The 21,848-nt window shown below is 41.2% G+C and overlaps 1 protein-coding gene across 5 annotated transcripts in view; it reads right to left on the minus strand.

The window, feature by feature from the left end:
* Window positions 1–20,942, minus strand: part of LOC107377833 (disks large-associated protein 2) — a 128,442-nt gene extending 107,500 nt beyond the window's left edge. Inside the window, exons 1-2 of one of the 5 annotated variants that reach the window (XM_054748148.2) lie at window positions 20,207–20,940; window positions 19,695–19,749 (exon numbers count right to left, since the gene is read on the minus strand). In XM_054748148.2, the coding sequence (XP_054604123.2) occupies window positions 19,695–19,749; window positions 20,207–20,233 (82 nt within the window). In that variant the 5' untranslated portion in view covers window positions 20,234–20,940. Of the gene's footprint in view, window positions 1–11,507; window positions 11,824–19,694; window positions 19,750–20,206 lie in introns of those variants that run through there. The other 4 variants (XM_070544209.1, XM_054748147.2, XM_015947728.3 and 1 more) reach the window with 4 other exon arrangements.
* Between the last annotated feature and the right edge of the window lie 906 nt (window positions 20,943–21,848).

Below are 21,848 nucleotides of genomic sequence, written 5' to 3' on the forward strand. Positions count from 1 at the left end.
GATTTAGTTATTGGAATTCTTCGTAAACTGTTGGTTTTGCTTGTTTGGGACGTTGTGGGAGGGTCCATATGGAGGCTTTTACAAATACAAGCTATAAAACATCTACACCCTCAGTGTTTATGTTCGCAACGGGACACTTTTTTATTCGTTCTAATGATAAGGATGTAAAATTCACACATGTCAAAATGGTAACAAATCACATGGAAGTGAAACTCTATTTTCTCTGTGTTTTTATTGGTTTTCGGTAAAAGTGAAGCTCCTTTTCAACCAGTCAATCAGATTTTATTTATTCAATTCAATTCAAAGATACTTTATTAATCCCAGGGGAAAATTAAGAGTATAAAGCGCTTTTCAAGCAAAGTGCTTTACAAAATGACCACAAATTCCCATAACAGATTAAAAACATTAACAGACATATGCACACACACACACATCAGTAAAAAATTATATTCGGCTGAATCCAGATAAGCCAAGTAAGGTAAGGCAAGGTAACGCCATCAGAGGGGCTGTCTGCCCCGGCAGCATCAGGTCTTCCACACTAAGTCAGGGCGCTCAGAGGAGGGGAGCATAGACCCCCACCTCCACTTAAACACTACCTATAGAGCGCCCAGGAAGCAACAGTCGACCACCGTCCCCCGGGGCAGAGGGCCCCTACCAGTAAAGATAAAAACTAGATACAGTAGTGGTTATTTATATGCCACATGACCAAATTTAAGATTCTCTTCTGTCTAATTTTACCACAAAACATGCAGCATTTGACTCTGCAGTGCACACATCCCCCCACACAGTCTTTTATAGCTGGTGTCCATCTGTGGCACTGACCCTGGACCCATCACCAGTCACATCAACACACTCATAGAAAAATGAAACTTACAGCCGTGCAAACACATACGACATTTTAGAGTCAATAGTTAACCTAACATGCATGTTTTTGGTCTGTGGAAGGAAACCGGACCACTCTGCACACACACACACACACATGATAAATGATAAACGATAAATGACCCTCGCTTGTATAGCGCCTCTCAGAGTATGGACTCCATAGCGCTTTATATGGCCATACCGCGCCATAGCTTTACACTACAGTGTATCATTCATCCATTCACACACACATTCACACACTGATGGTGATTAACTATGATGTAGTCACATCTGCTCTGGGGCACACTGACAGAGGCGAGGCTGCCGAGCACAGGCGCCACCAATCCCTCCGACCACCCACCACCAGCAGGCAAGGTGGGTTAAGTGTCTTGCCCAAGGACACAACAGCAGAATTCTCTGTCTGGAGCCGGGATTGAACCTGCAACCTTCCGATTACTGGACAACCCGCTCAACCTGTTGAGCTACTGCCGCCCTGAGGAGCAGCATGTAGGAGGGGAACACGTTAACTCACGCAGAAAGGTCACAGCCAGGTTTTGAACTTGTGACCTTCTCATTGTGAGACAACAGTGTTACCGACCAGACCACCGTGCAGCACCTTTTGAGCTGCACTTGTGATGAATCTGTTTCTGTCACTGATTGGTTCAGATTAGTGAATACATCTACTAAGGAAAATTGTGATTTGGCATAAAATGCTCTCATGTTCATGGTAAATGGAATAAAACTGTGTTTATCGCTATTTTGTGGAAATATTAGATATAAAAATGAAATTCAGTGGGAAAACTTGGAGCGTCTTCCACCAAGTTGCTACAAATAAAACAGTCATTTGGGTGGACAGTATCTGACAAAAGTGGGTACACCCCTCACATTTTTGCTAATATTTTATTACATCTTTTCAAGGGACAACACTAAAGGTGTGAGACTCTGATAGAATGTAAACAGTGTACAGCTTGTATGATGGTGTGTAAATGTAATGTCCCTTCAAAATAACTACACAGCCATTAGTGTCTGAGCTGAGGGTAACAAAAATTAATTATAATGAAATTTATATAATTTTACTAAGAAAATATTGGGGGGAAAAAAACAAAAAAATCTAAAGTTGCACAAAATGACAGAAAAAATAGAACAGTTTGAGGATTGTTAGTGTCTGCAAACAGAATCACACATTAGTGGAGGCGTGGCTTTAACCTACAGACTTGCTGCATATTGACAGAGCAGTTACAGGATTGCTACAGGGATTGCCCTGGCCGCCCTACAACAGGAACTCTTCAGAGCTGCACAAAGCCTATCTGTCAAGGAAGAAAGATCCTTTTTGCAGCTATTTTGGACACACTCCGTCCCTGTGGTGGCTTTTTTGTCTGCCCAGGAATCACTTGTCACCTTTGTCACTGTAAGCAAGAACCGATGGAGTCTTTTTCTGCCTTTAAAGCCCCACGAGGAACCTTCTACTGTCACTAGAAATGTAACGTGACACGCATGCAAGTCACAGGAAGCTGGACTTGAGATTTGAGTCCAAAATTATTTTATTTTTTTCATTTTCCAGTTTATTTTATCTGCTGGCACCACTTTCACTGGATGTCTCAGTCACTGATTCCTTATTGTATCCTATGCACCAGCACACACTCTCTCTCTCTCTCTCTCTCTCTCTCTCACGCACACACACACGCACACTATCATGTCGCGCAATCACAGTTCAGTCATTTAATTCTGTTACAATAGAACACAAACATCCATCTCTTTGGCACCCAAAGTAACTGTATGCCTGTTAACACACCGTTGCATCGTACACACACGCACACACACACACACCCTGGCCCAGATCCATCTTATGAAGGAGCGCTGTTCGGAGGAAAGTACAGCAGAGGGGTGGGAAAAAAGCTACAGCTCCTCGGTATCTCCATGGAAACAGGATGGAGAGCAGCATTTCCCACTCAGCACACTGTCAGAGAGTGAGGATGAATCCAGTCCTCATTAGGGAAGCCAAACCACACCACACACACCAGGTGGTTGATTCTATTTTTAATTGCAACAGCGTTCTCACCTCTAAAATACACACACACACCTGAGTGAGGGGTTTCCTCATGGTCAAAAAGCTAAACTCTGTCTTCTTCTTAAGTATCAATCATATCATTTTCATCCTTGCTGTTGTTTCTTATTGATTTTGTTTATTTTTGTTCACCTCTAATTTAGTTTCAGGTTTCTCTCTTTGATATCTGACGTGAATAGAAGGCAATTGTTTACTCTCAGTCAAAAGTTCTGATGAAAAAAACACAGAAAAGCATCAAATCAACTCAGAATTTGCATGAATGTTGTGTCAAAGACCTGGTGGGGTGAAACGGTTCAGAGCGGGTTGAAAGTGACTCTCGTGGCTGGTTTTTGCAGACCAGGGCTGAGGAGGCGTCCACTAAGACGGTTTCAAACTGATATTTAACAACGAAGAGGCAGATGACATTTTCGATTTAAAGCTGCAAAGAAATTCAAGGTTCGGCCACAAAGCAGATAAATTATTAAACCGATCATGCTGCGGCGACTTTCTTCCTCCGTGGTCTCATCGCGAGGCTCAACATGCGTCTTTTTCCACTGCTGAAATTCTTCTGTTCCCAAAACGGTCCAAGAGAGAACCATTACCCACAGGTTCTCACTCACTTTATCAGTCTTGCCTTTTGATGCCCAAATCCAGCACACTCTTCTGAATGCTCTCAGTGTTCACTCTTGTACTCTCTCACACCCCCACACGGCTTCTCTCGCTACCCAACATGCTATTGTTGTTGGACGGATTAAAACCGGGAGCTGGGATTCTGGTAATCTCCAGCTAGTTTCCTCTTATTTACCGAAAAGAACCCAAAGGAATGTCGGCGGGCCGGAAACCATCGAGCTGAGATTAATTTGATGATTGCAGAGGAAGGGCACAAAGGTCTTCATCAGAATAATGTACTTTATTACTGACTCGAACATTTCTGATGGATGCTAAATGAGGTACTAACAACTTCTGAATGATTTAAGCTGAGGCAAAAGTACTTGTGGTTTGATGTCTAAGACCCAAAATCAAAGGAAATGTTTAAACTGCTGCCAGTGGCCAGTTAAGATCACCATGGTAACCACATGCATGGTAGTCCTTGTCTGTTTTCTACAACTAAAAGTCAAATTTTTACCAATTAAACTGCATTTATTGGTGTTTGTGACTGTGACTGATTGGTAACATAAACTATTAAAAAACTATTAGAATAGTAAAAAGTTAAGCAATTAGCTCGTTCACTGCCAGCCATTTCCTGATCAGTAAAGACCATCGCTGCCAGCGCTTTTCAGGGTTTTGACTGATTTTTAAGAGCCACAGAACGTTGCGCGCTAGGATGATGTCAACCACAAAACTGCCAAAACAAAGAGTAGACTCACCTCTTACATCAGGAAGAATCCGCGCGTTTTGAGCATTATCCGTTCTTTCATAATACGTTGTCGAATTGTGATCGGTAAACGCTTTTTCGGTTCGCGCCTAAATTTTTTTTTACAAAAGCGGTCCAAAACGATCTCCTAACACATGGATTTTCTACTTCCTGATCACTTGACATGTGATGTACGTGAATGGAGTTCGGCTTTAGAGCTGAGATGTTTGTTCTCACGGTGTGGGGGCTCGTCCGACGCCCACACAGTAAAAAAATACAAACAACAACTTTTGTCGTCAATGGCAGTTAATGAGTTAAATAAAATTTGCAGTAAAAGGACAAAACAACTAGCCTAGAAATCTAGACAAACTGTAGCAACATATTTAGCTCTGCAGGTCGGGCTTGACACACTTCATTGTAGCAGATCTACCATTGGCTTTGCTAGGTTTAGGCAGGAGCAGTTACAGCGCTTTATGTTTTTAGAGAGGTGTTGGGCAGGTTTAGCACCACTACAGCAGAGCTTTTTTATGACAGCAAAGTTGCTATGAAGCTAAACTACAAAGATGATGGCGGCTTAGGACAGGTGCTCGCTTGAAACAGCTTTGTTATCAACCATTTGGACTAGGACCTTTCCTAAAGCCACAAAATCTGCTAATCTGCAAAACAAGCTAGCTTAACCCATTTTTCATGCTTCTTAACAGTGAAGTGGCTCTCAAATTTGTCTAAAAACCTCAGTCAATGACATGGCTCAGACCAAAACCGACGATTATTGTCTCACCAAACCAACACACTTCCTTATTTACTTTACACACTCATGTATTTAGCAACAAAACACCACTGGTGTGAGAGGTTCTCTACTCAACAATATCAGAGTAGGAGAAACAGCCGGCTGCTACCACTTCAACTTTAGAACTAACTACCAGCGTCGCAAAAGGAAAAACACCATTTGAAGTCACGGACAGCAAAAGACTTTTGGACCTAGAAAACGGCGATGGGTAGCTCTATCTTGTTTACTCTGGCAATGTGCATTCCCATATCAGAGGGGCGTGGCCTAGGGATGATAATCGATATTAGGGGATAGAGTTCAGAGACTGTGTTTGTTTTTAAAAACTAGCTTGTTTAGCAGATTTGCCATTGTAGCTTTATGTCCTGTATTTTTAAAAAGGAAGGTTTATGGGGGACTATCCCATCAACAGATTTCTGTAGCGATGAGTATGTCACGTTGTTGGTTGCTCTGATTGGTCCTAGCGCTGTCCAACTGCATGCAGAGATCGTTTGAAAGAACACCATAGATTCCACCACACAACTGAGCTCTGTCTATGGGTCATGGTCAGACCATATATTTACTTATATAGGATGACTTGCCAGCCTACAAAGAAACAGCAAATTAAGAAAAATAAGAATCAGTATTGTGATTATGGTTTACCCCAAAACCTCGTTGTTGGCTCTGGGCTTCAAAACATTGCTTACAAAAAACATGAATAGGAGCAAAAATGCAAAAAATAAAATTACCTTATTTTCCAGACTATAAGCCGCTACTTTTTTCCCACGCTTTGAACCATGCGGCTTTTAATGAGGTGCGGCTTTACTGAAGATTTTCCTTCACCTACAGGGGGCGCTTTAGCAGAAAGTGAAACAGGTGGAAGTCAAAAGTGGAAATCGAAGAAAGTGCTCATTTTAATTTAGCACATGCAAGCAGCCGGCACGACGAAGAATTTTTTTCAAATCCATACCCCCTCATCATGGTAACTACACGTATGAGTTCATATGATGCCACATTTAAGTTGAAGGCCATCGATCTGGCAGTAAAGGAGGGAAACAGTGCTGCCGCACGTAAGCTTGGCATGAATGAATCCATGGTTCGGCGCTGGAGACGGCAGCGGGAAGAACTCATTCAAGCCAGCTTCACCCGGGGATGATGACAGCAACACGGACAGCGACACAGACATCACCACAGAAAAGGTATGTGACTAAGCTCTTCTGAGGCTGTTCAACTCCGACACTGAAGAAGAGGACTTCAATGGCTTTAGTGCGCAAGAGGAAGATGAGAGCGAATGACTTTTTCTGGTAGGCAAGTGTGTTTTATTTACTAACCAGGCATGTTTTGTGTGCGGTTTTTATTTTCTAATCATCCAGGGCTTATTAATGCTGTGGCAGCGCTGTTCTTTTCTTCTAAACATGCAAGTTACCGGTAATAACGTGTCAGTTCTGTTTTTATTTTATAACCATCCAGAAATATGAATGCTATCAGTGCTGTTTTCTAAACTTGCAGGCACATTCACCCGTGTTTAAAATTTGTTTTGTTGAATTAAAACAACAACGAAAAACCTCCGTGTAGCGTCCTTCTGTCTAATTATCTTATGTTATGGCCATACATGCGCTGTGCGCCGGAGACCTGCATGTGGCTGCTGCGCCGCGGCTTGTATTTGAGTGCGGCGTGTGTGTGTAGAAAACATTTCTTTTGTTGGTGCGGCTTATATTGAGGTGCACTCTATAGTCCAGAAATTACGGTAAATTTAGAACTGTGGTTTAGGTAGGTGGATACCTTGTTATGTATTATTGTGAAACACAGATTTTTATCTCAGAAACAAGCTTCTGTTTTGTTAATAAATATATATGTAGGAACTTAAGAATATTCTTCAGATTTTGAACTCAGAAGTGTCAAATAACTTAAGAATTCTTGCAGCATAAACTCATTTCATGGACTAAAATAGCCATGAAAGACACTTGTGTCAGTGGTTTCTGAGCAGGAAAAAAACAGAAATTATCATTAGATCAAGGCTGGCGTTATACTGCGGCAAATTAAATGTCCTTTAATGTGTCATATCCATCAGTCATTGGGGTATATTTAACTATTATTAGAACATTTAACACACAAATGAGCTAAATATCATAAGTGTTGGTGCAATAATCAACGGCTCAAGGAGATTGATGAACACTGAAATCCTTTTTATACTAAGTCAGGTTTTCCTGCTTTCACTTTCTGTAACCAAACTGCTCCTTTTCATTCCATCTAATATGAACTGAATGATGCAAGGTGGTGAGAAAATAACAAGGTGCTACGATGGAGGATGAGAGACAAGACAGAGAGAGGATGTGAAGCTGCAGCTGTCTGAGATCTAAACAGGTAAGCTGCTAAAATAATAATCATCTGACACAAGAAGGAAGCTAACTGTGGCAAAGCCGTGTCAATCATCTAAATGGTTGACATCAACACTGTCTCATCCAACAGCTTCAGAAAAATTAGATAAATGAAGAGAAAACTCAGTCTTTATGAAGGCTGAATGAAAACGAAGCTAACATGATGCTGTGGTTAAAAGTTTTATCCACACTGTTAACAAAATCTGGTCTAATCTAGTTTTACTTTATGTTGAGATCATTTTACAGAGGTATGTCAGTCCACTTCACTGATGCAACAACATAAAAGCTGGGTTCAAGATGGTTTTCAGATTGTCAGGATTCCCACATGTTTGTGTTTTTGTTACTGTCTCTCTCTGTGTGAAGCAGTGATTCGGCCTGTCATCTAACGGGGAGGTAATTCTTCTATCCTGACCTTTAAACCGCCTCAGAAGGGAAGATTAAACAAATTGTATTAGCAACCACATGTAGCTAAGACAAGAAAAGATTTTAGATCATCATGGGGGATTGAACAAATTATAAAAACATACAGATCTGAGTCTTTTTAAGCATATTATTGATTTAATAACATGACCAAAATATTAAAGAGGAAAAAGTGTCTCTATTCTAAAATAACTTTTAAGTGGCCACTGGAGCTATTTGAGATGGATAAAGCTTGGTTTATGCTTGACGCATTCACTTTCCGCTTGGTGATGCGGCTCGCGGATGGAACGAGCTTCACAACTCGCAGCGTTTATGGTTCACGCGGCTTGTCTCTGTGGTGAGCCAATATTCTCCCAAACTGTAGGGGGCAGCATGGAGCTCTACAGCATGCATCCAACACTTCACCATTGTAGAAGTAAAAATGACTGTTGTTTACAACATGGCATTCCAGCATTTTTTAACAGCGTCCTCGTCTTTTCCGACAGTGCGAGCTATTCCTCTCCTAGAATTGTTAACATGTTGATCACGGTGATCTTTGAGAGCTGAATCATACAAATGTCTGTATTTACGAACCTCTGCCATACTAGTTCTCGCCAGTCCACCATGTTTTTCCGCGTCCGACCGTCCGCGTGGTTAGAAATTTTCCTAGGTGCGCGTTGCGGAAATTTTGGGCCGTGCGGAGGCGCGGTGGAGGGGCGTGGTTGTTAAAATGAAGCAATTTTGCCACGCGGAGCCGTGCGGACCTCGCGGATGCGTCAAGCATAAACCAACCTTTACACCACTCAGTCTAGCGTTAGCAGTAGCTCGGACTAGCGTTAGCAGTAGCTTGGTCTAGCATTAGCAGTAGCTCGGTCTAGCATTAGCAGTAGCTCGGACTAGCATTAGCAGTAGCTCAGTCTAGCGTTAGCAGTAGCTCAGTCTAGCGTTAGCAGTAGCTCAGTCCAGCGTTAGCAGTAGCTCAGTCTAGCATTAGCAGTAGCTCAATCTAGGTTAGCAGTAGCTCAGTCTAAAACTAGCTGTAGCTCAGCTTATTTGTTCTGTGGTTGGCATTACTGCGACCAGCGTTTATAGATTCCTGACACTGACGTGTGTTGGAACATGCTGATGTAAGCATGTGTGGCTTATCAGAAGCTTTTCTAGAACCAACCGTCTCTCCCTCGCATTTACAAGACTTACTTCGCATAGAAAGCAGTCAGACATGAGTTTTTGGTATGCTACATTTGACCACCCAAGCTGCATTTATTCAACAACAAGATAAGTGTGGCTTTACATCCTACTGCTCTAAAGGGGGAAGATTAGGGGTACAGCAACATAGTCTTTGTTACTGTAAATGTCTTCTTTAATTAACAAACTATGGCTAACAATTACCGCCCAACCACCAATCATATAACCAGCTCAGTTTTCATGGAAGGAAGATCTAAATCATTTAGTTGAATCCAGCATCAATGCTTTTGTACTCAAAACAAGGTTTTTGCTTTTTTAATGAGATTTTTAAAACTGTCAACACTGAAGGATGTTTCTGTACATTTCCATCCATCTCTCACTCTGTTGCTTATCCAAAGGTAGTTCCCCAAAGTTTAACTGTTCCAGGAGGGAAACAGCCATTCCTCTCCTCAGCAACACCCCAGCTCCACTTGAGGACCCCGTGGGGTTCTCAGATAAATAATACCTCCAATGGTTTGTGTCTGCTCCAGGGCTTTAAGCCCAAAAGAGAAGACCCCGAAGGATCATAATCAGATGTCCGAACCACCTCAGCTTATTCATTTGATGCAGAGGAGCAGCGGCTCTCCTCTGAGCTTCCCCTGAGTGAATGAAATCTTTGCCTCTTAACGTTTTTTTATTTCCTCGTATCTGTTAAAGATCTGCAGATACATCCAAAGCACAGAGCATGTGTTGGTTTAGCACTTTTACCCTTTCAGCAAATCGATGTGGTTACAGCAGACCCTCCACCAAAAGGTTTTGAGCTCTTTAGCTTGTCTTCTTGTTCCTCGTGCTTTTAAAACATTTTATAAACTCAAGCATCAGGCAGAATTAGAAACTAGCTGAGCTCATTGCTGCTCTCAGAAGGATAAACCTGGACTCTAGTGAAACACGTTTCATCTTTTTATTGCCAGCAGTTTGGAGAATCCAGTATAAAGCCATGATTTAGTTTGCTTAGATTGGTTAATGACATAAATAAATGGGGAATCAGTTTGACTCAAGATCTCTTTTCCAAAAGGAACAGATGTTTTAAATCAACCAGAAAAAGTTCTCTCAGCTGCCAAACTTATATTTTTACACCAATCCAGCCAACATAATCACAATTAGACTGCAGAAGTCAGCCAGAAGGGAAGTTATCAAGATGATCATAGCTGTACATATAGATCAGTCAGTCATGACGATGGATGTCCAGGTTTCCCCCCTGGTGACTCAGGCTGAAGCCCTGAGGACTCCTGATGGGGCTTTAACTCTTATTCCAGCTAAGTGAAGCATTTCAGAACTCTGGTTTATCTGCCGGAGGATCAAAGAACAAAAAAGCCGCCTGGGAGCTACGAGGAGCTGAGACTCTGCTCCTCCGAGATTCTCCTCTGCGTTGCAATGCCGCGCATGACAAACAACCAGCCAGACGCCTTTCTGAACGGGAAAGCAGCCTGATTTCAGTCTGCACAGCTATGCGACGGCCCCGGCATGTACGCTGGTACAGTAGACGATCTGAGCAGTGTGTAGGACCGCTGGTGTGAGCTCATTGATGGAGAGTGCCACAATTCTCTGCTCAGTGTCACATTCCACGTTTAAATAAGCGTAGCTTTACACTTAAACAATGAATGAATGAGTGACTGCACTGGTTTTAAATGAAAATTGACAAAAAATACTCTGAAATGATTCGACTCACACACGTTTGGTTCCATCAGAGAGTTGAATGGAAGGTTTGGACCTCACAGCAGCACCGGTTCTGTGTGTGTTTAGATGAAGGAGGGGATGAATCTTGATTAATGTCGGTTTGTGGAGTCAAACGTGTGATTGAGGGACTGAAGCACTTGCAGCGTTTCACCAGCAGGTTCCCCAAATCAAAAAATGATGGATAAGATGTCCTGCACCCCCTCATCCCCTGCTGTCCTCCTCTATTCCTCTGTAATTAGGAATAGAGGGACACACACACACATATAGAACACATGCATGAACAGGAATTGACCGGGGGTCCTCCCCCCCCCACCCTCACCCGCTGCAGCCAAACTGAATTCATAAAATAATGGCATAACTATCGCTGCCATACAGTGAGGCAGGTATTCTGAAGTTGTTGGTTCTGTTGACATGCAGAGCCATAAAAGACCAATGAAAAGCTGCTTGGCCACACAGTGGAAATGAAACCCCTTCACTTGCCCATGCAGGAGCCTGGATGAAGAGGGATTCCTCCCAGCCTGCTTGGTGCTCTTACACACGCCTACATTCACATACAGTCTCTGTATCCTTATTGTTGTTGGGGAGAAAGAGGTGCTTTATAACCCCCATGAAAGTGGAGATTAGATCTGTGAGCCTCTAAAATCTGATTTCCATTGATCACAGGGAACACCGGTTACCTCATCTGCTGTGGCAACTTGTCTTCTACCTGTTAAAACCACATGCATGCTGGGCTGCAACAGTTCCACAAAAAGCAAATGAAAAGAAGAGAGTTGGAGCATTTTCCTGGATCTGGCTGAGCCTACCTACCTTGCAGCGAGTCTATGTTCCAGAGACATTGGAGCACATATGTGGTGCGTCTTCACACGATGAGAGGGAAGCGGCTGACAGTCATGCAGAGGTGTGTCTCATCTGAGGACGGAATGGAAAAGCAGGATCCCTCCTCTGTTTTTTCTCTTCCTTTCTTATGTTTCCCAAAGCCCTTAAAGGAATGGAGCACTGACATAGGAGGAGGAGGAGGAGGAGGAGGAGGAAGAGGAGGGTGAGGAGGAGGAAGAGATTGAGGAGGAGAAGGAGGAAGAGGAGGAGAGGGAAGGCTGAGGAGGGAGCAGTCTGCTTGCCTGCTGTGGATCACCTGGAGCAGTGTGGGGCTCCGCATTTACTCCTCCACTGCAGCAGTGTGAGGCAGCGGCGGAACTGCATGTTGCTCCCACAGATCGTCGTAAAACAAGGACATGGAGTTCTCCATCTGCTGGATTCAGGATTCTGCAGCTCCGGCGCTCCACACGCTCCTCTCTCAATCAGCATGCACGCTCATGCCGTCCCTCTGCTCTCTGCATCTCTGTTGTTTCTGCCTTTGCCTCACACTCTTCTCCCTCAAGAACAGGTTCCGCTCTGAAGCCCAGCTGATTCCTCAGCCCTGTTTCCTGGCTCTGCATCCTCCAAATCAAGTGGTGCGTGTGCTCATAAATCTGGTGCTTTTGATCCCAACATTAAAGCTTCATTCATTATCACCTGCAGTAGCATCCTTCTTTAACCAAAACCAAAAAAATGTTGGAGAAAGTCAAACAAAAGTGAACAGCGAGCCCCCTAGTGTCACCACCTCCACGCTCTTCACCGGGCCCTCGATGCCTATCACTCACTTCCTCTCATCCAAACAAGAGCTAAAATTTCCACCAAGCAGAGAACTTGATCTCCAGGTTTAACTGCCCTCACATTCCCCGCACGTCCTTCATCGGCCTCTTCATCCTACAACAAAGGCTGAGAGACTTTCCAAACCGGGGGAATAAATACAGATTCAGGAAACAGATCATATTGATTTTAGGCCTAATGTAAACTACTTTGTATGCTGAAAAGCAAAGATGCATACTAGAGAAAAATGAGTGTCTCTCCTCCTGAGATGAAAAAGATATGTGAGCAACCGAGGAGGCAGATTAGCACTTTAATAGAGAAATGGTTTCAGAGTTGTTGTGTTCGCTCCTGCATGTGCACTGAAGACTTCTGATCTTTAGGGAGGAGTTTAATAATAATAATAATAATGCATTGAACTTATATAGCGCTTTTCTAGACACCCAAAGACGCTTTTCACACACTCTCACATTCACACACTGCTAGTGGTGGTAAGCTACTTGTAGCCACAGCCGTCCTGGGGAGGTCTGACAGAGGTGAGGCTACCATATGGCGCCGTCGGCCCCTCTGACCACGACTAACACAGGCAAGTTGGGTGAAGTGTCTTGCCCAAGGACACAACAGCAGGATACCCCTGGCGGTAGCTGGAATCGCACCCATGACCCTCCGATCATGAGGCAACCCACTCTACCACCTGAGCTACTGCTGCCCCAGTTTAGATCTAACTCCGGTCCTGGTTTTTATAAACACAAGATTAGCTACAAATGTAAAGTTGTGCTAATTTGAAATGGATAAAAAATGTTTAAAGCCCAAGAAAGCTAAACTTTCTGAATTAGATCTTGTGTTTTTCTTTCAAAGGTGCTGAACACTCGTTTAATCATTACTTCTGCAGTGCTCCTTAGTAGGAATTAATGCCTTGTAAGTTGTTCTCATGGGAAAGAAAACACTGATGCACCATTTCCAGGAACTAGCAGGGAGCCAGATGACAGCTGAGCTTCAGACGGCAGGTTTTGGAGTCTCATTTCTTGATATTTGGACGTCTCTCCTCTGATTGGCTAACAGCAACATGACTCTACCACTGACTGTTTGCTCTGCAACGTTGATGTTTTATCTCCACTAATAACACAAGCCTGGAGGAGTTCTGCTGTGTGGTGGAATTGCTAATGCTAACGGTTAGCTTCTACTAACTTTTTCTCTGCTGTTTCCTGGACGCTGAACCAACTACAGCCTTTCTTGATGTGAGTCAAGATGGGTGAGTCCATGAATGTTAGTGACAGTGTGATGTAGATCTGTCAGGATTTTCTAATCTAGTTTCACCATCTGTTTTCTATCAGAAGCTAATGCAGGAGATAGGTGTAGGAGACTATTTTCTTGTTCAGCCTGCATGAAAACGAGTGACCGGTGATAATCAGAAATAAGATTTCAAAAATGTTTTTTCAGTGTTCCACACCTTTAAGCGAGGCTCGTTTGTAAAAAAACATTGCAAACATTGGCTTACATTCTCAGATGTTAGTGTAATTACAACAACTTTTACAACACAAATGTAATTTACTGTTTCAGATGCCAAAGTTTTTCAGTGGGTTTCAAAATATAACGTTTACCTCCAGACTGTGCAGTGACGCAGTGGTTAGAGCTGTTGCCTTGCAGCAAGAAGGTCCTGGGTTCACTTCCCAGCCTGGGATCTTTCTGCATGGAGTTTGCATGTTCTCCCTGTGCATGCGTGGGTTCTCTCCGGGTACTCCGGCTTCCTCCCACAGTCCAAAAACATGACTGTTAGGTTAATTGGTATGTCTAACCTGTCCATAGGTGTGAGTGTGTGCATGGTTGTTTGTGCTGTGTGTCTCTGTGTTGCCTTGCGATGGACTGGCTCTCTGTCCAGGGTGTACCCCACCTGGTTGCCCATTGACCGTTGGAGATAGGCACCAGCCCCCCCCCCTCCCCCCCCCCTCCCCGTGACCCTACATGGACAAGTGGGTTCAGACAATGGATGGATGGATGGAACTTTTACCCCCGTCAAAAAAAGTATATCGTTGCTATCTAAGCTCAGGGTTGGGAACGTTTGTTTAAAAAACAAACTAGTTCAAAGTTAAGTTCATACATTTTAAAACGAACTAGTTTGTTTTTTAGTTCATAATTCAAAAAATTTTGAACTAAGGTCACTGTTCCAAAAACGAACATATGTGTACGTATGTATATATGTATGTATATATGTATATATATGTATATATATATATATGTATATATGTATATATATATATATGTATATATATGTATATATATATATATATATATATATATATATATATATATATATATATATATATATATATATATATATATATATATGTATGTATATATATAATATGTATGTATATATATAATATATATAATATGTATATGTATATATATATACATCATACATATATATATATCACATATATATACACACACACACACACACATATATATATATATATATGTATATATAGCATACATATATGTATGTATATATGTACATATTTATGTATATATATAACATACATATACTATATATATACATATGTATGATATATATATATGTATGTATATATCATACATATGTATATATATATGTGTATATATATGTATATACATATGTACATATGTATATATACATATATATGTATATGTCTATTTATATATATATATATATATATATATATATATATGTATATATATGTACGTATATATATGTATGTACACATATATGTATATATATGTACGTATATATATGTATGTACACATATATGTATATATATGTACGTATATATATGTATGTACACATATATGTATATATACATATATATTTACATGTACAGATATTTACATACATATATATATGTATATGCCTATATATATATATATATATATATATATATATATATATATATATATATATATATATATGTACACATATATGTATATATACATATATATTTACATGCACATATATTTACATGCACATATATTTACATACATTTATATATATATATATATATATATATATATATATATATATGTATGTATGTTCGTGCAAAACATTAAAAAATGTATAATCTTTCAGTTAAGTCCCTTTTCAATTTTTCTGAATGAACTTTGACTCCTGCACACAGCATAGATGTAGAATAGTAGATGCTGCACCAACCACTACTCGGGTGGACTGGCCTATATGGCATTCTGGCATTGTCCCGGAGGGCCACGTAGCCAAGTGGGCCCCTTGCCCAGCTTTGGCCGTCCCAAACCAAGCCCCTGTCTCACATGCGGTTATAGAGACAAGTCCGCGAGCAGCACACACACAACACCCTGTCCCTCCCCCCACATTTGGCGGGATAGACGAGTCATGAGCAGCAACCTCCCCTGCCGAGGGCCGACGGTTCATAATAATGCCAGGGCCCAATTTTGGTCCCAGTCCACCACTGCTGCTACTGCATATGTTTGGCCACATTTGTGGGTTTTATTTTTTATAAACTCTTTGGTTAACAGGATATTTTAGCTAGGCATTAGCTCCATGAAAGCTCCATGGAGATCTGGAGCTAGAACGGTGAAAGAACGCGTTCATAAACCCGTTCACGCACGTCAGGACAAACACACTCACTTTTACGTTTGTCAGGCAAAATGCGAACAAATTCAGTTCACGTTCACGAAAAAAAAACGAACAAATTCACGAATGATCGTTCAAGGAACGCGTTCGGGCACAACACTGTCTAAGCTACTGACAAAATGAAAGTATTTATCTCAGCTTCTCTTCTGAAGTTTGGGTAAATTCTTGTCCAAACCTGCTGTCAGGGTGGCACTAGCCCACCCAAGACCCACCCTAGAACCGCCCCTGCACATTACATCCAAATCCAAAATTTTTACCACCGATTTCGATTTTATGTTTCATTTACTAGAACGTTGAAATAAACGACCCAATGTTGAGATAAAAATGGTCAAACTTGTTTTGGGACTTTTTTGTCTTTGATGAACTTCTGTCTAAACCCTCCAAGCACTCCCATGTTTCACTTTTGCTGATTTGGCTGATGGACTTCCTGCTCGATGCAGAACTTGGTTTAAACTTCTAGTATGAACTTTAAAGACTCTTAATGCAGATTAACCTTTTCCACATTTCTAAACATTTACTGCTATGTCACGACGACCATGAGGTCCTATCCATCCTTGAATCAAAACCAAAAACACAGTTTCATATGTGCTCCCAAACCTTTCACCTCCATTTCTACTCTGAAGACTTGAACTCATTTAGGATGAACATTCATCTCTTTTTGGCAAAATTTGGATGTAAATCTGTTGTTTTATTTAAATTTGACACTGTTGACTTGTTTTATTACCTATTTAATTATTTCTTGACATATTTAATTTGGAGTCTTTTTATGATATTTTTATGTGAAAAATTTTGTGACTTTTATCTTAAAAGATGCAAAATAACCAAAATTCTACTTAAATATTCCCCAAATGGAATTTAATAGTTTTGTGTTCGTGTGACTTATTTTTCTTTTTCACTTCTGTTCTGCAGCCTAAAAGGTTTTTTTTTTTTTTTACAAATCAGAGCTGAGTCTTCATCAAAAAGGACAACTTTGAGGGTATAAAACTGCTTGAGTAAGTAAACAGTCCCACCTAGTGGTGTAAGCCGGATCTAATCCAAAATCCACAACAAATCCCATCTGTTTCATGTCTCTTTAAAAATCTCCTGCAAAAGACGAATTCATGTAATCAACTCAGTGACTCATCTCATGGTTTATTTCCATTAAAAACATTAATTAACATTCCTCCTCAACCTTGAGAAAATGATGACTAAGCCCTGATCTAGTCTGGCTGATGGAGGCGATTAAACTCCAGCAACTCCTTAGGTTATGTACATCAAGCATGCAGAGACGTTCCAGTGTCTTTGCTCAAAAGTCGTTCTGCTGACAAAGGCGGTAAAATCACAGCAGAGACGCCACACGCGATTAACTCCCAGATCATCTCCAGCATACGCGTGAGGGAGCTGAATCTCCACCATCAGCTCGTTTGTGACATGAAAAAGACATTTTCAGATGGTTTTATCTCACGTGATCGCTGTTCCCATCTCCACAAATTCATCCTGATGAGGTTTTGAAGACAAAACAAATTTTAAATGATCTATGACATTCAAATGACTTCCGCACAGGTGATTATTAAAGAGCAGATCCAAAAGGTAGCACGTCTAAATAGCTTTATGAACAGACTGGAGAAATATATTCTACTCCCAAAAAAGGCTCCAATTTCCTAAATTTCACAGTATTTTGTACAAATGTTCATTTAAAGTGTCTTCGCCAATATCAGTTTCAGGTTACATCACTATTTCAGAAGGAAAATTAGAAAATAATCCCTTTGATGCATCAAGAGTTAAATATTTCTAATGTTATTCATGATTGCAAATAACTAAATGATTCCAACTAAATACAATGAAAAGATAAATGTAATGATGGCCTAAAGGTTTGTCATGTTTTATCTTCGTTTTACAGCAGAGTCCACTTTAGTGTTGATTAGTTCAAATTTTCTACAGAAGGAGGAAACACTATTTTACCAAACTGTTGCTATTCAAGAAAATCTAAACTGAAAATAGCCAAGAAAATGTTAACAATTACAACTTTTACTCAACCCTCGTCAGCTATTGTCACATCCAGATGGAGCATCAGGATTAGCACCTTCATCAGAAACCTGCCATATCCAGTCCTGTACACATCTACTGCACTCTGGTGGACGATCTACAGCTAGCAAGAGTCAATACTTTTAGCTGTTTGTCATATTTAACACTTGGCCAGTTTATTGGTTTGTTTGATAAATGGGTGAAATGTCTGATTTTCAAATCAAGCAGCACAAAAAAACTTCCACTTCAACAGACTTCAACAAAAATGGATACAGGTTCAGAAACGTCATGCATCAGCTTTTATTGGTGACATTTTAGCATGCAGATTAGATGGAAAACGTCTAGATATCGGCCATCAGCTGACCCTGACCTCTACATATCTGCATCAGTATCGGCAATAGAAAATCCCATATCGGTCCATCTCCCACTCTCAGACCCTAGGTGTGAATGAGTGTGTGGTTGGTGTTTTGTCTCTGACTGTCTGTGGGAGGGGCTGGAGACTTGTACAGGGACCCCCGCCTGATGACTGTTGAGTTTTAGATGCTATCCCCATGACCCTAGTCAGGATAGAGCAGGCTGGATGGATAAGTAAGGACCATTGGTGCCCCAGTCATTGACTGCAAGTAGATGCAACATCAATTTTCTTATACTTTATTAGAACCTTATTTGCTTCATATGTGACTAATAAATTAATAAATAAATGTCAGATTACTGTTTAATGGTGTGTGTGTGTGTGTGTGTGTCCCCCAGCATTTGTTTTGTTCTGAATGCTCGTCTGTGATCTGACCGGGGCTCGAAGACGGGCTCGTGCAGACACTGATTCCTACTTCTACTTTAGCTTTTCTTCTGTTTAGTTCCCCACGCATCCCAACGCCATCACCACTTCAGGTCTACTCATACTATGGTCTCAAAATGCAGTTGCTAAAATAAGCTTTTGGAGAAAAATTTACAACAGTTTCTAATTGCTGTGCTTGGATAATTATAGTCTGTACCAGCAGAGTCAATTTGCATTATTGGGATAAAACCAAGCATTGCAGCTGGTTGAGGTTGGATGCTAGTTGCTGCAAAAAGAAGCACCAAAAACCCTTTTATGATCACAGCCAGCTAGAGTGGTAGAAGTTTCATGCTGCTTAAAAGGGTTAAAACCCTAATTTTGAGTCTAGAAGTTGTTCCAAACAAAACGAGGACAAACTTACAGGAAATGAGACGCTTTAGCAAAAGCAACGTTAACAAATTCCAAACATAAAGCCGCAGCGTTCCTTGCAGGAACATCAACACTGCAGGATCTTGTGTGATCTGTAAGCACCAGAAGTTAGGAATGGCTCTCAGACCACATCAACGTTTAGCTCAGGACTGGAACACCTTTTTCCAAAGGTTTGGCCGGGTGGGCCAACGACAAACACCAAAAAAGAGCCATAACAGAATCGATGCTGTTCTCACAAACAGGTTATGTTAAATTACTGCAGGGAGGAACCCTTAGGGTGGCTAAAAGTTTATTAAAGTTTCACATCGAATCCCACACTTTCGGTTTCATGGCATGAATCCAGTTTCAGTTTCTCGTTTCTTGGATGGAAGTTGGTTCAATGAATCACTGTGAGAAATCCCCACGAGCAGGAAAAAAGCAGGCCAACAAACAAAACCCACCTCTAAATCTCCCGTTCCTTTTGACTGCAGCTATGAAAACATGCAAAACGAAGAACAGCCAGTTCCCCCTCCCCACTTACCTGGGTCCTTCTCAAAGAAAAGACAGCAGTGAGTCTGAAGTAGCCATGGTAACACCTGTGACAGATGAAAAGATGGATGACAGATATAGTACAATACAAACACTGACTGAATGGAGCACAATGGGGACATATGGGCATTTAGAAGAAACTTTGGGGGAACAAGTGTGGGCCTCAACAATAACCAGACATCCCTCCCTCGTCCCTCCGGAAGCATGCAAACTGACTCTCACGCCACCTCACCCACACAGCACACACATTAGGGTGTGATTGATTGATCAGAACAGCTGAGGAGTGAAAAGGAAACCACTCAGTGACTCATTGTGGCTCTGCAGAACTTCTAGAAAAAGGAGAAGGGGGGGGGGGTCAAGGTGCGACAGCCGGTGATCAGGTGATCAAACATGTCACCCTCTAGACTCAGAAACACCTGAGATCATTACAGGTATAAAAAAAACAAGCTGCGCCTCTCATCCCTCCCCACGCGCATAAACACTCAACCCGCTCCCTAAAAATACCTTCTTCAGAGCTGACATCTTCCACATCAAAGAAGGGCACTTCTTCGATCGTATACGGGAGATAAACAACAGAGAGGCGATCGTGTCCCCTGGAATCCGCGCAGAGATTCATCGTCGTGTTGGTTAGAAAGCCCTGCAGCAGAGCGGCTGTGGTCTCCCGTCATGATGGAGGAGAAGGCAGCTGGTGCGCGTCTGGCGCTCCGACGCAGAGGCAGCGGTGGGCTTCATGCTTCTGAGAGGAGAGGGCTAAATAGCTCCGAAGCTGTGGTCACCGAGAACCCCGCTACTGCTGCTGCTGATGATGATGATGCTGATGATGCTTCCGGGAACTTGAGCCAACGCCATCTTTTCACCAGATCTGCGCCAATTGGACTCTAGCGTGGATCTAACAGCAAACTTCTCTGCGCACGAAAAACTGCGCGCAAAGTGCAAAACTTCATCCTCCGCAAATAACCCGATCTAAGGTCCATGGTTTAAAATGAAACCCCACAAATGTTACTATGGCTGTTTTATTAAGTAATAAAACAGAATAGGAATAAAAATAAGTATTATTATTATTATTATTGTTATTATTATAGTTGTTGTTGTTGTTGTTGTTCATCATGCATCGATGTAGGCTGATATTGATATCTGCTGTTAAAATCGCTGTTATATCTGATAACTGATATTTACTGGCATTGCATTAATATAAAGTAAAATATTAATGATACACTGAAATATGCAATATTTCGTGTTCATATATTCAATCGATATTAAAAGCAGTGTATAGATTTTTTTTATTGGGAATTTACATGAAAACCTTTACTTTATTTTTCTTGCGTGGTGCACTTCAATGTCTGACAGCTAGGTGGCAGTAGTTTTTACCACCTTAATACAAGTAAAAGTCAAAAACAAACTTAAAAACTATCTTTAGCGAATGAGCTGTGTCTGGAAGTTGTGTCTACAGAAACAAGAAGGAAATCCATCAAAGATCTGACACAGAACCTGAGAGATGCATCATTTTCCTTCACCTATCAACTCTAAGTCTGTCAAGCTGTCGTTTAAAATGAGCACAACAGTGATTTTGTGATGGGCGTCTGCACAGAGTCAAAGATCCCATTAAATTCTGTCTGAAATGTGTGTCGTCACACTTTAAAGCAAATGGTTGGCAGGTTGGAGAGAAAGGGTCTGTCGAAAACATTCACGTGAAAAATGATTAAACGAGATACTCAAAAAACTGTGAAAAGGAGCAAAGTATGCAGAAAAACTTGGGTGCCAGAGTCTCTTTAGTGGGTGAGATTGAAAACATTGTTAAGCACTTCCAATGGATTCTTCCTTATGGAAAACCAACGCATCACTTCATTATCTCGCTCTTGAGGGGGTTTTATTAGCATTTTACAGCCAAATATCCATTTTAAAACTCGTTTTCTAACTTTCAGTAAGCAACACCTATGTCTCTTGAAAATATTTTGGTAAATCAGCTAAAAAATTCGAACATTCCTGTAAAAACTGATTAATTATGGCTGAAAAAGTGTTTCTAATAGGTTTTCTGAAAGATCTCCAGAGCATTAAAACTGAGTTCAGCTCATCTCGGCTCCTTTATGCTTCTCTAGAAGAATAAATTATTTTTTAAAGAGCTTTGTGACGATGTTTATGGTAATAA

This window comes from Nothobranchius furzeri, chromosome 2 (genome assembly GCF_043380555.1).
Source record: "Nothobranchius furzeri strain GRZ-AD chromosome 2, NfurGRZ-RIMD1, whole genome shotgun sequence".
NCBI classification, from domain to species: Eukaryota; Metazoa; Chordata; class Actinopteri; order Cyprinodontiformes; family Nothobranchiidae; genus Nothobranchius; species Nothobranchius furzeri.